At 33.8% G+C, this 19,164-nt stretch overlaps 1 protein-coding gene and 1 pseudogene across 1 annotated transcript in view; both read right to left on the bottom strand.

The window, feature by feature from the left end:
• Positions 1-1,265, bottom strand: part of LOC108300333 — an 8,405-nt pseudogene extending 7,140 nt beyond the window's left edge.
• Positions 1-19,164, bottom strand: part of SEMA3E (semaphorin 3E) — a 285,375-nt gene that overhangs the window by 57,451 nt on the left and 208,760 nt on the right. The window contains exon 5 of the mRNA XM_017523091.2: positions 4,765-4,858. Within this exon, the coding sequence (XP_017378580.1) occupies positions 4,765-4,858 (94 nt within the window). The remainder of the gene's footprint in view (positions 1-4,764; positions 4,859-19,164) is intronic.

The following is a 19,164-nucleotide window of genomic DNA, read 5'->3' as shown; positions in this document are numbered from 1 at the left end:
AAAAAAAAAAAAAAAAAAAAAAAAATGCACTTGGGAGGATGAGGATGGTTGAAAATGGCTCACATATTTCAACATTGCAGTTCACACTCACATTCTGCTTAGGATGCTTAAAGACACCAGAAAGAATGTGTGATTTTATCAGGCCTTTAGCTGTTGCTTCGGCTTTCGGTGTGTTTTGGTTTGGGCAGATGATTAGCACCAGCTATCAATGTTAAGAAGGTGGTTTGAGGCATGAAGGAAAAAGAAAACCATCTTTTGAATCTGTTCATTTGTGTGTGCCAGGACCCATGGCTGTACTCTTGAGTTTTCTTGGTAGCAAACCAATGATATTGATACCATCATGGTTAAATCAGATCCTCAAAGGAGAGAATATAAGCAGGGAATTGGAGAGTGGGGATTTTTTCTTCTTCTTTTACCTCTTTTGATTTTCTTTTCATTGTGAAGGAATCATAAGCAAAGTATTTAAATAGCTCCTTAGAGACTAGCAGTCATGACCAGAAGCTACAGTAAGCATGTGGATAATGGGCATTCTGCCAAGTGTGAGACCATGAGCAGAAGCCTTGGATAAGAAATTATAGATATTCTTTAGGGGCAGGAAAGTGGTAAGGGAATAACCTGAGGTTTCTATACAGTTAGGGTGAATTCAAAAAACCAGGCAGTACATTTACTTATGTTTGTAGAACTTATCATTATAAAGACATATATTCTAACTTCATTTAGAATTTTTTCATTTATTTTTCTAATAAATGATCTTACTTTGTGCCAGATATAGTCCCTGAATGTAATTATTGTTAACTAAAAATAAACAATTATTTATTTAAAATGCTTTGTTATTAAGAACTTGAAACAATAACTTAAATTTTCTCTGCATGCATTCAACTCCCTTTCACTCAATTGACATTGAACTTTAATTTACAAAATTAATAATGAGGATATATATTCACAAAGGTATTGTTATGGATAAAAGTTCAGTCAGGAAGAGGATTTCAGCAGCTGTATACTTTGTAATTTTTTTTTTTTTTTGCTGAAAAAATAGGAAAAAAGTATAGAAAAAAATTCATGTACAATAAAATGTCTTATTAGTAATTATTTGCTGAAATAAAATTTAGTGAATATTTACCTTGAAATCCATCCCTAAAAATACCCCAACAACAAAGTTAATACTTTCAAAGTAAAGTGTCAAAACGTACATGACAAATCAGGGTGTTTTTTTGCCCCAAAAACTAGCAACATGTGTCCTATCATACCTTAGACACTTCAGGCATGGTAAGATTACACTTGGAACTGGTAATATAAGTGTGGGTCAGAATAAAATTTTTAAAAAAATGGCAATAGAATTTAAAGGAGAAACTATGGTAGATTGTAATGTTACTGAAGATAATATCCACTTAATTAGAATATTGCAGTATTATATGAGACATAATTGATAAAAAGAGTCAGCAAAAATATATTCTTCTTGGCCAAAATGACATATGACATAAAGAACACTATTTCCTGGATTTTTATTTGGCCAATCACTGAACTTAACAATTTAGTAGCAAGATAATTACTAACTATATTTGGATGATTTGAAAGCCATGGATAAGCAGTGCAGCAATTCATTTTACAGCAATTCATTGTTTCAACAAGCTGCTTTTAAAAGCAAATTATAATGCCTTGTCTTCTTCAGACAGTTACTTAAAACCACTTCAAATACAGTAGGACCAATCACATTGGAGGAAAACTTGGCTAAAATGCAGAAATACTGCACCTGAGATATGAGTTGATATGCTACCAAAATTAATTGTGTTACTACAAAGAGCCATTGGAAGCTCAAGCCTACTTAATATTATGATTTCATTTTGATTAGTTGCTGAACATATACAACACAGTGCAGTAAGAATCTTGCTTTTACTCCTTAAATCCTTTGTCACACAGAATTATTACAAGCTATCAAGGTTTCTTTTCTAAATTACATTAGACATTGAATAAAAATGTGCTTTATAACTTGTCTTCTATCAAATAAGCTTCAATACTTATTATATTTTTTATTAACCCTTTCTCCATATGCTCTTAAGTCAACTGAATTTAAGTTAACTGAATTAAAACTGCATCTGAAACTAGGGAGTCACATAGAAAATTCTCTAATTTGCAAGCACCTTTTTTTTTTTGAGGTCAAGTAGCTTTATGAGTATGCTACCAGTTTCAGTGTTTTATCATTAAATTTGTCTTCATGTGAACAAACATTAAACATTGTGTGACATAAAATTAACCATGAAACTAAGAAGTAGCAATAGTCTAACAATAGTCATCTTTTGCTGGAGTTTTGTCTTAACCCATCAGCAGAGAACATGTGTGGTCACAGAATACCACATTAATGCATTCTTTCTCAGTCAGAATAAGCTGTACAGAATAAGCTTGCCAAATTCCAACTCAGGTAGCTCCATTTTTCCAGCCTACATTCCTGCTATTTTTTCAATTGGGTGAATTATTTTTACTTCCCCTCTTTTAAAGAGTTTCTGGCTCACATAGGTTATCAGGTTTCCATCCAGTGGCTGCTGCATTTCCACAGTGAGTGAATGATCTCTCTAAGGTACTTTGGGATGAAAGTGAATGGATAAATGTGAAGAATTATATTTTTATTTCTTCTCTTTGGAGGGATTATTCTATAACTTTTGTGTTTAACTTGGAGGGCTCTTTTGATTTGATTTCTCTTCTGAATAAGTGAAACAGCCACCCAGATGGCAAGCACTTCAGATTTCAGCATAGTGTAATTTGATTTGGAAGTTCAATGAAACTCACTTGGAAATGTCCCTCCAGTAATATTTCCCCTCTTAGAAATTCCACTTTTAAATTCTTGGCTTCATGCAGAAACAAGCTCCAGGGATACTGAGTAGTGAGTGGCAAGGTGGTCATAGAAATTATTTTTAACTATTTAAATGAAATGTTAAAAAATAATTTTTCCTCTAATATTCTCAGGATTTCACTATAGAAGCAGTATATACTGTGTAATTTTTAGTTTCCAATTCCCTTTATATGATTCTTATGAAAACAACATTCCAAAGTTAATTTTGTAGTTGTTTAGGTACTTCAGCGAGTATTACATTTAGTATTTATAGGAGACCTAGTCTTTGCAAGAGACTACATGGCACAAGAAAGAAAAGAAAGTCTCTTTTTTTCATAAATATTAAAATATTTATGAAAAAAATCACTAACAACTTTAGAAAAAGATTTATGAGACTATCAGATATATACATTTTAATTTATATTCTTTCAATTGCTTTGGAGTTTCTAGCGTTTATGGATCTGGCATCCCCCAAAAGTGTTATTTCTAAGGTTGTGACTTCTACTAAGTCTAACCTGACTTAGGCAACCAGATTCCCATATTTAAAATCTTCCTTTTTTAATACTCTGTTTACACATACACACACACACACACACACACACACACACACAATTGGTAGGGAAACTCAAAATAATATTTTTCTTTAATATTTATTTTTAAATATTGTACCTATTTATTCAAGCCACTGAAGAACTTAATTACCATATAATTATCATATTATAGCCTTGTCAAATTAAGAAGCTGAAGTAAGTCAAACTTTTCCCATTAGAGTTAACATGAAGTGTTTGCTATATAAATATATATGTTTTTAAAAGTTTTATTTTTTTATACCTGATAACCAGATGTGGGACAGGGGAGTGTAGGGAGTCAAGTGCAAGAACCATCAAAATAAACTGTCTTGAATAAGCTCAGGGAACAGATTCTAAAGAACACACAGTCGCAGCTATATCAACTCTAAATCAATTATAACATGGTTCAATCATCAGGGGAGGGTTTTAAGTTTTAATGTTTTATTTAGAATATGAAATCTCTACATCTTATTTTGTACTATCTCATTTTCTACAAAGAAGATGACCTAATATTAGCATATAACTCTAAACATTACAAATGTAACAATAGAACCTTGCACATCTGCACTATGCATGCATCAGAACCTCTCAACACTTAGGAAAAAATCATTACATCAGTACCTATGTTAGGTGTTGGGGATTGCTCTTTTTAATTTCATGCTTAGGAACTCATTCATCAGTCTGTACTGTCACAGTGCTGAAACAGTTTGCCAAGTTTGCCATTTTTAACCCTGAACAGTAGGAAAATATTGCTTAGTTGTATCTTAAGTGAGATTGTTGGTACTTTGTCTAATTAAATTGAACTGAATTGAACTCCAGATCCAACTTTATCGACTCATGGCATTATTTCAACATGTACATTTAGTGACAGTTTGAGCGGGTCAACCTCTAGTTTACACTCTAGATTAACAGAAATTTAGATAAACAAATTTCTTAAAAGAGATGACTTTCTGCCAAATTCTACTAATAACAGAGAAATGTACCATAAAGAATATTAAAATTCTCTGCGTTGCAAAGTAATTGAAACATGAAGAATTAACATATATATTAAAATAGTTTCTTTTGGCAAAATTTTTATAAAGCCTTCAAATAATTTCATTTTTAAGCATCAAATGACACCAAATATATGAGATATTAAATGACAATTTTTCTGAGTGAGACACATATACTTTATAGCATCTGCACTTATTTTAGAGTCAAATTGCTCAAGTTAACATGGCTTGAAATTTAATATCTTTGCTTTGAGCAGCAGAAAATAGATACAACAAGGCAGAGTATATAAAGAAATGCTGAAAGAATGTAACTGAAGTTGAAAAGGACATTTTAAAATTATTACGACTATCACCTGATGTCAGTGGCAACAATAATTACCAATTAAAGTGGAGACGAAGGAGGAGCTGGAGTCATAAGGACATTTGCCTCTTCCTCTCTCAGATATAGTTGATTCCAGGTGAAACAGAGGATCCTTCAAAGAAAACCAGAAAAGTCATTATGAACATGCCACCTCTAATAATCATTTACGTAATTGCTTAGGCAAAACATACAAATTTTGATTACTTACAATGCATGTATTCTAAATAGGGCACCAGTAACATCAATTTACTTAGAGACAAGCTGGATTTTATAAATAAGCACATGGGTTTTACAGACCTATACAGGTTCTCTCACTCCTCTCCAAATGTATGCAGGTGATAAAAGAAAATAGCACTTTTTAAATCATTTTCTAAGATGGTACTATTTATTCTGAGATGTGTCAAATATTTGAAAGGAATTGAAACTTGCTGGAAAAAGGTTAATGGAAAAAGGTGCAATGTTAAAAATGATATTGGGCTTTTATCAAGCATATCAAGAATGTTGTTGATTTTTTTATAACTTCAATTTTTGTTTTAGATATAAGCAGTACATGTGCAGGTTTGTTCATGGCCTTATTGTGTGATGCTGAAGTTTGGAGTGTAAATTACCCCATCAGGCAGGTAGTGAGCATAGCATCCAATAGCTAATTTGTCAGCCCCTGCCCCCACTCCCTTCCCCCTCTAGTAGTCTCCAGTGTCTATTATTGCCCTCTTTATGTCTATGTGTACCCAATATTTAGCTCTTACTTATAAGTGAGAACATGCAGCATTTGGTTTGCTGTTCCTGCCTTAATTCACTTAGGATAATGACTTAGATTAGTTTTGCTGCAGTAGACATGATTCCATTCTTTCTTATGGCTGTGTAGTATTCCATAGTATATAAATACCACATTTTAAAAACCCAATCTAGGATTAATGGGCACTTTGGTTGAATTCATGTCTTTTCTATTGTTAATAATTCTTCAATGAACACACGAGTGAGTTAGTAGAGGAGCTCAAAATATTTCAAACACATACAGTCTTTTTGGTAAAATGATTTGTTTTCCTTTAGATATTTACGAAGTAATGGGATTGCAGGGTCAAATGGTAATTCTGTTTTAAGTTATTTGAGAAATCTCAAAACTTCTTTCCACAGTGGCTGAACTAATTTACTCTCCTTCTAAGGATGTATAAGCTTTCCCTTTTCTTTGTAGCATCTGCTATATTTGACTTTACAGTAACCATGACTGGTGTGAGATAGTATCTCATTGTGGTTTTGATTTTCGTTTCTATGATGATTAGTGATACGGAACATTTTTTATGTTTGTTGGCTTCCTGTATATCTTCTTTTGAGAAGTACCTGTTTATATCCTTTGTCCACTTTTTAATGGGGTTATCAATGATTTAAACCCTCAACAAACTGGGCATCAAAGGAACATTTGTCAAGTAAGTCATATATGACAAACCCAAAACATCCTACTGAATGAACAAAAGCTGGAAGAACAACAAAAAGACAAGGATGCTTACTCTCACCACTCCTATTCAACATATTACTGGAAGTCTTAGCAAGAGCAATAAGGCGATAGAAAGAAATAAAAGGCATCAAAATAGGAAAAGTAGAAGTCAAAGGTTTTCTCATCACTGACTGATTCGATACCTGGAAAATCCTAAAGTCTGCTGAAAGGCTCCTAGAACAGTTAGACAATTTCAATAAAGATTCAAGATAAAAAATCAATGCCTAAAAATCAGTAGAATTTCTATACACATATAGATTCAAGGTGAGAGCCAAATTAAGAATATAATCTAACTTAAAATAACCACACATGATAAAACCAGAATATCTAGAAATACATCTAACCAAGGAGGTGAAAGATTTCTCTACAAGGTGAAGATCTCTACCAGGAGACCCTGCTGCAGGAAATCATAGATGATGCAAATAAATGGAAAAGCATTCTATTCTGATGGATTGGAAGAATCAATATGGCTAAAATGGCCATACTGCCCAAAGCAATCTACAGATTCAGTGCTATCCCTATCAAACTATCAACATCATTTTTCACAGAATTAGAAGACAACTATTCTAAAATTCATATGAAACCAAAAAAGAACCTGAATAGCGAAAATAATGCTAAGCAAACAACAACAACCACAACAAAGCTGGAAGCATCACACTACCTGGCTTCAAATTATACTACAAGACCACAGTAACCATAAAAGCATGGTATTGGTACAAAAGCAGACACACAGACCAACGGAACAAATTAGAAAGTCCAGAAATACAGCTGCTTATCTACAGCCATCTAATCTTTGACAAAGGTGACAAAATTAAGCAATGAGGAAAGGACTCCCTCTTCAATAAAAAGGCACTGGGATTGCTGGCTAGCCATGTGTAGAAGAATGAAATCGGACCCCTACCTTTTACCATATACAAAAATTAACTCAAGATGGATTAAAGATTTAAGTGTAAGACCTCTGACTATAAGAATCCTAGAAGAAACCTAGGAAATACTCTTCTTGATATCAGCCTTGGCAAAGAGTTTTGACTTAGTCCTCAAAAGCAATTGAAACAAACAAAAAGTGACCAGTGGGACCTAATTAAACTAAGGAGCTTCTGTACATCAAGGGAAACTATCAACAGAGTAAACAGACAACCTACAGAATACAAGAAAATATTCACCAGCTATCATCCTACAGAGTTTAATATCCAGAGTGTATACGGAACTTAAACAACTCAAAAAGTATTATTGTTTTAATGGTTTGGAAAAGAATAACAAAATTTATTCTCAATAATAATTTGGAATATTTTCATTTTTATTCCTCATTATATAATATTTGTATAAGCATTCAATGTTTAATAATTTACAGAGTAATTAATATATAAGTACTATAAAATATTTATTAACAAATGCCAGATTATTCACACTATTTCAATTTTAATATAAGGTTTCTCACAGATAAGATAATGACATTCAATATTTTCATGAAAAACTACTTTATTGGTCTATTTCTTTTTTTCTTTTTTTCTTTTTTTTTTGAGACAAAGTATCCCTCTGTCGCCAAGCTAAAATAATACAGTGACTCAATCTCACCTCCTGAGTTCAAGTGTTTCTCCCGCCTCAGCCTTCCAAGGACTGGGTTTATAGCCATGTACCACCATACCCAGCTAATTTTTGTATTTTTAGTAGAGACGGGTTTTACCACATTGGCCAGGATGGGTCTTGATCTCAATCTTGTGATCCGCCTGCCTCAGCCTCTAAAAGTGCGGGGATTACAGGCATGAGCCACCAGGCCTGGCCTATTGGCTTCTATTTCAAGCGTATAACCATAGAACTTATCTCTTAGTGGCTCCAGGTTTCAAAATTCTTATTAAAGGTAGTTTTGAATAACTAAACTCCATTAAGTTTACTATAAGTGGTTTGGGTAAAAAAAGTAGTTTAGAAAAGTGACAATAAAAATTAACATTGAAAAATTTGTAGAAAAACCTCATTTACAATAGAACATCATGATATTGCCCAATTTGGCAACTGTGTACGACCTGCTCATCTGTGAACCACGAACCTATAAACAATTTTAAAGTCCTGAGTAACCTCTGAGAGTTGAGGGCACTTCTCTCAAACTTGATCTTAACTTAGCTAGTCACCTGATTTACCCACATTATCTGTTCTTTCTATTGCCATTCTTATTTAGCACTATTTTCTCTTTCTCTCTATGATATCCTAAAATCACATCCTGATCTTGCCATTTCAAAACCTTTTCAGTAAATGCTGAGTTCATCCAACCACTATTACCATCCAGTCTTGTTCTTGGATTTAAAACATAGCCTATAGAACAAAGGCGGCCTCCTGACCCAGAGGTGTGGCTAAACTTATATCCTAAGCCAAAAATGTTTTACCTGTATAGATTCTATACACCAATCTGAAGAAAGCATGACAGTGAATAGAAAAACATTTTGTGTTTACTTCCTGCAGATGGCAGTTTGCAATGACATGAGAATAAGTTTGTCCAAATGAGAAAAAATTATAGCTCTGCCTAGCTAGCTAACACTTTTGCTGAAGAAGTTACACCAAAATTTGCAAAACAGATTCACAGCATTACATGGAGGAGGAAATGACCAAGGATATGAATATAATACTTGTTTGCCCCTTTAATCATTGCCACTTTATAAAAAATAGATAGATCAGGGATATATATACTATGTTTGTTCTACTATAGTCAAACATAAAGGTCATGGAAAGCTGACAAGATAATGGGCTGCTTTCAAAAATCAACATTTTCTATGGCTTAATTCAACTTTTGATCTCTAATGACTGATGAGGTTATTTTACCCATGGATATAATTAGACACCTTATATACTAAAATTGAAATGGCAAGAACAATACATGTACATTGCTTACTTATTCAAATAATTTTAATACATTTGTTTAAACTGTCAAATGGGTGAAGCAAATAGAAAATGAAAACTGAAGAAATTTTAAGATCAAGAGAATCCCAGAGTCTGTAAAACTGCAGGCATAGATGAATAAAATACAGTCACGATTTCTTAAGAAGGTTACAGGTTTTTATAAGTAGAAATCATAATATAGGTTCCTGAGGCTATATTTGACTAATGAATTTCAGCATGTGACTGCGGTACTAAATATCTGGCATACCAGTGTGTTCAACTTTGAAAAAAAGTTGATTGAGTCAATAAGAAACTGTATATGCCAAGAAACCTGCAATGGTAACATTCTGAAAACAATCGAATAGTCCAGGAATCATCCTGAAATTTTTAGTTATGTAGGAGACACAAATCTGTGCAACACGTAAATCTACCTTTGTCTGTGAAAGGATATACTCTTTTATAAAAAACTTAAGTTTGACACTGAGAATACTTGAGCTTTTAATACTGAATATACATGCATTCTTAGAAAAGTTTGTCTCAGATAAAAACTCAGGTGTACCTTGACTAAACCCTCCCTTCTTACTTTTCTCCAGAAGACTTCAAATACCTATCTCACATTTATTTGATTAATGGCTAAAATTAAGTCAACAAGTAATCATTTTAAAATAATAAACAAGTTAATTAACTCTTCTGGTTTTCTTTCTGCATCACTATGAAGCATCTACATTTTCAATGCTTTAAAGGATAGACATAGCTATCATTTTGATTTTTAAAATAGGGTACAGTGTATACTGTTGCTGCTAGGGAGATGGACACACCAAAATCTCACAAATCGCCACTAAAGAACTTATTCATGTAATCAAATACCACCTGTACCCCAATAACGTGTGGAAAAATAAAAATATAAAAAATAAAATGTATGTTTTCTGCAGATAATTTATTAGCCCATTAATGCTTTTTTAAAAAAATGTAAGCTATTGGAACATCCCTACAGTAGAAAAGTACCATTCTCTTTATATAGAAAGAGAAGAAAGGTCCAAATCTCTGGGGGATACATTCATTTTATCAGTGCAGCACAACAGACGGTTAATAATGCTCCAAGAGTCAAATAACACAAAAAGGGTAGGCAACATCGGATTAGATTGTAGATTGGGATACTTCTCAAATTTGAAGAATATTGTAATGTGTTCTTTGAAGACTATAATATTTGTAACAGAATAATGAAGAGGTGCTTTGAACACATGAATGTACTGTAATTCCTCTGTCTAATAACTATGCACAGGTAATCTTTGACCCTGTCCTGAAACTTGATTTTTGGATTAACATTTACATTACTACAGTATGACGTTGCAGAGCACAGAGAGCTCCATTTGGAAAGGTCATTTTAATTAGAGATAATATGAATACTAAAACCACATTTCTGGCCTAATTTAATGGCTCCTCAAAAATCTTTCCACCATGTCTTCTAAAATCCTTCTTTCTTGGTCATTAAATCTCCATCACCACACTCAATTTGCAAGAAGATTCCAAAACCTCTTTACCTTAATTGAGTAACTGCTTCCATAATAGGCAAAATAAGGGAGCCTAAAAGATGTTATTGTTATAATTCCTGGATCCTGTGAGTATGTTACCTTACGTGGCAAAAGGGACTTTACACATGTGATCAAGTGAAATACATTGAGGTGGGGAGACTACCTGACTTATCCAGGTAGGTCCAATATAATCACATGGGTTCTTAAAAGATAAGATGTGATGATAAAAGCAGAGAGCCAACTGGGATGATGCAGCGTGAGAAAAACAAAATCCAGAAATGCTTGCTTTGAAGATGGAAGGATGGGGCCATGACCTACAGAGATGCCTACTCAGAAGGTGCTGTCAACCTCTACCATGTGTGGGAGGATGGCCGGATATCAGTCTCCAGTGACAATGTAGCTGATCCACATGACAAGTATAGTGGATCTATCCCCTGAAGGAGGGTGGATATGGCTGCTTACATTTTGGGAAGTAGCTGTCATTGGTAATATGAATCAGTGCTCCATCCATGTATAATAGAGGGGTCTTCAATTGTATCAATACTTTTTTAAAGTGCTGGAACTTTGACCTCTATGTGTTACCAGTTGTTAATGAGCTGCTGCAGAGGTGACTATTTGTTTTACTTTCTTGAATGTTAACACTATAGTGTACTACTCAATATTTGAAAAAAAAAATATTCTGTATGCCAGAAACTAAGCCTGGAACTAGAAACATAGCAATAAACAAATCCCCAAACTATTGCTCTATTTTCTTCATAAAATTACCCAAAATATACTTTTCTCTCCTATTTTTACAGCTCCTTTCTTCAATATTTGACACTGTTACCTGCTTTCTGGCACTTATTTATTTTGCTCCTTTACTACTTATCACCTTGGTTTTAACACCAGCCTCCTGAACAGTCTCTGAGTCCCAGCCATCAATTCTGTATTTTGATGCAAATAGTTCTGAAATGTGAATATTTTTCTTATCAATCCTCTAGTTAGAAATCATTCATTGACTACCCATAGCCTCCAGAATAAAGTATTAAGCCCCTATAATTTTATATAAGGGACTTCATATTTACTTAGGTAATTATGAACATTTTTATCTCTAAATGCTGCCTTTATAGTCTGTGCACTAGTCATTCTGAATTTTTCTTGCTTGGATATCTTTCTGAATATCCCTTGCTGGTATCATCAATGTGTGTAGGATAAAAACGCCCATACAACATCAAAAATTCAGCACATCTTTTATCATCCCCAGAACTGCTGATCTGATCCCTTACCTTGCCTTTATATTCTTCATTTTCCCTTTTTGTATCCTCCTACAGTGTTCAATTAATTCATGTTATATCGCATTTTCCACCCTGCATTATAATTGTATGTTTATTTGTCTCTCTTCTCCACTACTTTGTGGGATTTCCTTGAGTAAACTGTCCATGTGACATTTATCTTTGAATCTACTGTATCTCATAAAATATCTGGCACAGAATGAGCACTCAATAAACTACTTATTCTGTCTGAATAATTAATACCTTTCCAGAAACAAATTGTGTTATCTCCTTTCTTGTGTGGCCCTTCTCTATTACAGATACAAAACAACTGACTGACATACAAAAACCATTAATGTTTTTTCAAGTGGTGATTGGTATAATGTTAACATCCAAGAAAGCAAAACAAGTATAATTCTATATCTAGAAAACCCTAAAGACTCTGCTAACAGGCTCCTTGAACAAATAAACAACTCAGTAAGTTCAGGATACAAAACCAATATACAAGAATCAGTAGCATTTCTGTACACCAATAATATTCAACTTGTGAGCCAATTCAAGAATCCAATCTCATTTATAATACCCACAAAAACAGAAAATACCTAGAGATACATCAAAGCAAGAAGGTGAAAGTTGTTTATATGGAAAACTAAAAAACACTGCTGAAAGAAGTCATAGATGACTCAAACAAAGGAAAAAACATTTCATGCTCACAGATAAAAAGAACCAATACTGTTAATATGATCATACTGCCCAAATGTTATCCCTCTCAATCTACCAACATCATTTTTCATAAAATCAGAAAAAACAAACTGTTCTAAAAATTCACGTGGAATAAAAAAAAAAGAGCCCTAATAGCTAAAGAAATCCTAAGTAAAAAGAGCAAAGCCAGGGACGTTACACTACTGGACTTCCAACTATACTACAAGGCTACAGTAGCTAAAACAGCAAGATACTGGTACAAAAATATAAACACATACGAATGCAACAGAATAGAGAACTCAGAAATAAAGCCACACATCTACAGCCATCTGATCTTTGTCAAAGTTAACAAAAAATAAGCAATGAGGAAAGGATTCCCTGTTCAATAGGGTGCCGAGATTTTTGGCTAGCCATACGCAAAAGAATAAAACTGGGCCCTTACCTCTCATCATATATACAAAAATAAACTCAAAATAGATTCAATATTTAAATGTAAGACTCAAACTAGAGGAATCCTAGGAGAAAAACCTAGGTAACTGCATTCTTCACATCAGCCTTGGCAAAGAATTTATGACTAAGCCCTCAAAACTAATTGCAACAAAAACAAAAATTAGCAAGTGGGGCCTAAATAAACCAAAGAGATTCTACACAACAAGAGCAACTATCAACAGAGTACAGATAACCTGCAGAATGGGAGAAAATATTCATAATCTATGCATCTAACAGAGGTTTAATATCCAGAATCTGTAAGGAACTTAATTCAAAAGCAAAAAACAACCCCACTAAAAACTAGGCAAAAGACATGAACAAACACCTCACAAAAGAAGACATACAAATAGCCAATAAACATATGAAAAAATATTCCACATCACTAATCATCAGAGAAGTGCAAATCAAAACTACGATGAGATACCATCCCACCCAGTCAAAGTGGCTATTATTAAAAAGTCAATAAATAATAGTTGCTGGTGAGGTTGGTTCAGCCACTGTAGAAATCAGTTTAGAGATTTCTCAAAGAACTTAAAACAGAACTACCATTCAACCCAGCAATCCCATTACTGGGTATATGCCCAAAGGAAAATAAATCATTCTATCAATAAGACACATGCATTTGTAAGTTCACTGCAGCATTATTCACCATAGCAAAGACCTGGAATCAACACAGTTGCCCATCAACAGTGGATTGGATAAAGAAAATGTGGTACATAGAAACCATGGAATATCATGCGGTCATAAATAGAATAAAATAATTCCTCTGAGGCAACATGAATGTAGCTGGAGGCCATTATTCTAAGCAAATTAATGTAGGAACAGAAAACCAAATATCACATGTTCTTACTTATAGAACATACTCAACAATATAGACACTGAGAATCACTACAGGAACAAGGGAGTCAACGATTGAAAAACTAACAATTGGGGATTACTCTTAGTACCTGAGCAATGAGATTAATCAGACCCAAAACTTCAGTACATATACACACATAACAAACTTGCACATGTACTCCTGATTCTAAAATAAAAACTCAAATTATTAAAAACTTACAAAAACATTGTTGTGGATAATTATGTTTATATTAGAGCATATGTAAAAATTATTATGCTATGTTGTACATGCTTCCTTGAGACTGCCTAGATAGCAAAATCATGCTTCTATTTTTTTCTATATTTTGATTGCCATTGGCTTTAGTAAAACTTACTAGATTGGTAGAACAACTAAAGAAAGAATAGACACATTCTTAATTTCCCCAGATACCCAATAAAGAGAATATATTATATTAATATGTACTTTTACAATTTATGATGGACTCTTGCAAGGATTAATATATTAAAATTTCTGTTGAACATAACATAGCATGATGGCCACATTATTAAAAAATAAAATCAAATATTGAAATATAAAAATGATTTATTATTTTATCCCCAAAGACCTTGTTAGTGACACCATGTGATTTGAAGGTAATGTGGAGATGAAACAAGGAGGTAAAATCAATTGCTAATTAATGTTTCCCTTTTTCCCACATGACTTTTTCTCTTTCTCTTTTTTTTAATTGATGAGTTAAAGGTATTATTTTGATGTTGTGTTGTTTGATCATTAAACTTAAATACTGAATTGAGGGTAAAACATGAGTTTTCCATTTTTATCAAATAACTGGCTTGACAGTAGTTTTTAATAATTTCATTGATCTTTTGTTCCATGGTTGGTTTCAGAGCCAAGGCTTGCTTTCCCTTGCGAAGCTACACATGACAGAAAGATACATTGATCCAATTTATCTTAATTCCTCAGGTCTCAGTCCAATATTTTTGCAATTTCATACAACTGAGATGTGACATTTTTTTAAAGTAGAAAAAAGGAAAAAAAATTACTATAAACTGGATAGAATTAATAGTACAATGGAAAGCAAGAGGTTTTCAAACCTTTATCGATTTGTTTGGCATAGATCAAGCTAACTTCAATATTAGCCATATATTCCAGAAGGAAGTTTCTCACTTTATTTTCAGAGTTCATTGTGGTCTTAAATGTAGTGTTTCATGTAGTGCAGAATCCAATAAAGTACTAAAAAGCCAGTGATAAAATTCTCCCATAAAGTAGAATTGAGCAACCAAACCAACCAGAAAACTTGGGCCATGATGACATTGTCAGTGACCCCAAAGCAATCGCCTTTATGGTTCAAGCAATGTGTAATGTTGGTGTTTAACCCTATTGAGAATGTTGGTCATGACTTACACTGGCTTTCTATTATCTCTGTTTTAACAGCTGGAATTTCTGCCTGAGTAGTGTGTTTTAAATTTACAAGGCATTCCCAGTATTAACATGTGGGCTGCATTATCTGTTTCAGTGTGATATGGAGAAAATTTTCAGTGGCTCCTCTTGTGCTTGAAAGTAACCGCTAATGTGGGCAGATACATGTGCTGGTCAGAAAAAGCATCTCTAAAGTATAAATGGTAGACCTCTCCTGGGGAGCTTTCCTCTTTAGGCCTTGAGGGATGCCCTCAGAACCCAGAATGCCTGCTGTAAGCTCTTTTCAATAGGTGTGAGTCATTGCACAGCAGGTGTCAAATATAATGCCAACTCAATAAAATGAAAGATTCCCATTCGCAAATCAGCTTCATGAACCAATACTCTTTTACTTGCCCTCAGTGCCCCTGATACTCTGAAATATGTTAGAAGTCAACTAGAATATTATAAGTGCTACAGGACAAAACAAAGAATCATTTATTTCATTAGCTATTTCTAGTGTTAGAGAAAAATAATAAAACATACAATGTTCACTGCACATATTTCTGTCAACAATGGAAATAGGCAAAAATGCAGAATGTTACACAATGTCACAAACATAAAATGCAGTTTAATTCTTTAAATAATAGCTACAGGATAACGTGTCACAAATTAATTTTGAATATGACTCACTCTACTATTTTTTCCTTTCTCCTGCCAAGCAAGAAAAATATGTATTCAAGGATATTTGAAAACTTTCCCAAAGACTAAATAAACAAGCAGAAAAAAATGCAAAACAGGAATAAAATAGCAAGTAAATATTTTGATTTTAAGGCTAGTAGTTTTGTATTTTAATTGCTCCTTAACATTTTTTCACTAAAAAAGTAATATAGTTGTATCATATTTTAAAATTTAGGAAATACTTTTGCATGTATTTATCTTGTTTCATCCTCAAAGTAAACCTGTGAAGTAAACAGGGTCAATAATATTTTCCACAAATATTATTTTCTTTTTATAGGTAAGGATTCAGAGGCAGTGTGAGGCTTGGTAAGTCTCAGAGTCTTCGAACTTACAGCTCCATATATATTTACAGTTTTACCCACTTTACCTATCATTATCATGTGAAAGGGGTGTACGCATGTTGTTAGGTGTGGTTGAGTGTCATTTAAAGGTACTTAATGCATAATCAAGGCCCCAAAATATATATTAAGATTTTTTTCAAAATAATTTTATAATTTATTAAATTTCATTTTCAAATGTTTGCAAATCCTTTCATATCATTGGAATAGCTGACAGATGTTACTAGCATTTTTAAACAATTCAGCCCATAAATATAATACATATAACTAATCTCAATTGCCTTATTCCTAAAACTTTTAATAAATATTTGCTTAAAGCTACATTTGAAGGCAAAATAATGTTTTTCTTTCCTTTGTGTATCCTCTAATCATTATGTCAGGATTCCATTCTCTTCGTAACCCTAAGCGACCTCACTTTATGCCAATATTACAACTCCCACACTCACCTGCTCAAACTCTTAAATTCCACATTGACAGCTCTGCCTGCTGGCTATGTATGCCAGGGTATCCTAGAGTATTTTAAGCAAATATCCTTCAAACCTGATAATGTTTTTCTGAAGCCTGCTTTTACTGGAGAAACATCATCCTTTGCTGCCTATGTCATCCTCACCAACTTTTCAAATATAATCATGCCAGTCTCCTTTTCAAAAACCTTGCAGTGCTTCTGTTTTTGAAGGACATCTAACCTCAAGAATGGGCAGTTCAGGTCCTTCACAGTTTGCCCTCAAGCTTTTTCCCTCATAGTTCCCCCTCCCTGTCTCCCTCATCCAATCCACATTCCAGCCACACAAGTGACTTTCTATAAAGTTCCGTGCATGATAATACCCATACCTGTTCTGTTAGATTATTGGGGAAGGGGCATTCCATTAGGTTATTTGTTTATTCATTTGTTTTCCTGTAACGCTAACTCCTACTTATTCAAAAATAAATGCTGTTTAAAAATAACTTTACTGGTGAAAAAAGTGACCTCAGTGATATTATCTGAGCCATCTCCAATCAAAATTTCTCCCATGGATGATGCTGTATATCTCTTATAGCATTATTTACATTGCATTGTGATTATGTACTTATGGATAATTTAACAAGCCTTTAAGAAGCTTACTATGTTTCAGGTATTCAATCAGTATTGAATATAGAAAATATGATGCATGCTAGTCTTTTTATAAGCCCCATAAAAATTAAGGAAATAGACTCTTTACTTGTCAATTTAACATAGAAAAGCCAAAATGGTCTGGGCATAGTGGCTCACACTTGCAATCCCAGCACTTCGGGAGGTCAAGGAGGGTGGATCACTTGAGGCCAGGAGTTCGGGACCAGCTGGCCAACATGGTGAAAACCTGTCTCAACTAAAAACACAAAAATTAGCTGGGCATAGTGGTGCATGCCTGTAATCCCAGCTACCCGGGAGGCTGAGGCAGGAGAATGGCTTAAACCTGGAAGACAGACGTTGCAGTAAGCTGAAATTGCACCACTGCACTCCAGCCTGTGTGACACTCAAAAAAAAAAAAAAAAAAAGCCCAAATGAATACCATGGAATATATGCAGCCATAAAAAAGAATGGGTTCATGTCCTTTGCAGGGACGTGGATGAAGCTGGAAACCATCATCCTCAGCAAACTAACACAGGAACAGAAAACTAAACATCTCATGGTCTCCCTCATAAGTAGGAGTTGAACAATGAGAACACATGGACACGGGGAGGGGAACATCACACACTGGGGCCTGTCGAGGAGTGAGAGGGAAGGGGAGGGAGAGCATTAGGACAAATGTATGTGGGGCTTAAAACCTAGATGACGGGTTGATATGTGCAGCAAACCACCTCAACACATGTATAACTATGTAACAAACCTGCAAGTTCAGCACATGTATTCCGGAACTTAAAGTAAAATAAAAATGAAAAAAAAAAGCGAAAAAATTGATGTAAAATCTTTGAAAATTAAAATGTTATATAAAACCAAAAGTTGTTATAACCAAGGAATAAATTTCAAAGACAAATGGCCAAAGTTCATTATACAAAATAACCGAGTTGAACAAAATAGAAAAGGAAGTGGCCACATAGTCATTGCATGAAAACCCTGATTATTAATGGTGGCTTCTTGGAACTCTGAAATAAATTTTTGTTGCATTGCAAAAAAAAAAAAAAAAAGAAAAAGAAAAAGAAAAGCCCAAATGAGTAGGTTTCTGCAATTAATATATAACATAGTAGGATAATATTTTTCCTTTAATGTATTAACTACATTTAAATAGTTAATAACATTTTAATGGTTGAATTATATTTGGTAAATGATTTCAATGTCAAGAAATAAAGCCTTTAGAAGGAATGTCTCTCAACATATGAAATTTAAAAATTAATTACTGTAGGGTTAAAGTTCCTTGGAAAGTTACATTTTTATTATAAAAAAATTAATACTGCCTAATTTGAGTTGGAAACACTAATAGGTACATTAAAAAATTAATACAATATGATTAAGCATTATCATATTTGTTCTAGAAAGGTGGCACAATCTCAGCTCACTACAACCTCCCCCTCCAGAGTTCAAGCCATTCTCCTGCCTCAGTCTCTCAAGTAGCTGGGATTATACACAGGTGCCACCATGCCTAGCTAATTGTAATTTTAGTAGAGACAGGATTTTGCCATGTTGGCCAGGATGGTCTTGAACTCCTGACCTCAAGTGATCCTCCTGCCTCAGCCTCCAAAAATGCTGGGATTACAAGCATGAGTCACTTTACCCCGCCAAAACAAGTGGTATTAATGGGTAATTTCCAAATGACATTTT

Source organism: Cebus imitator, unplaced genomic scaffold (assembly GCF_001604975.1).
Source record: "Cebus imitator isolate Cc_AM_T3 unplaced genomic scaffold, Cebus_imitator-1.0 Scaffold26, whole genome shotgun sequence".
Classification (NCBI taxonomy): domain Eukaryota; kingdom Metazoa; phylum Chordata; class Mammalia; order Primates; family Cebidae; genus Cebus; species Cebus imitator.
Note: the sequence above shows the minus strand (reverse complement) of the source record. Positions and strands in the feature narration are given on the sequence as shown.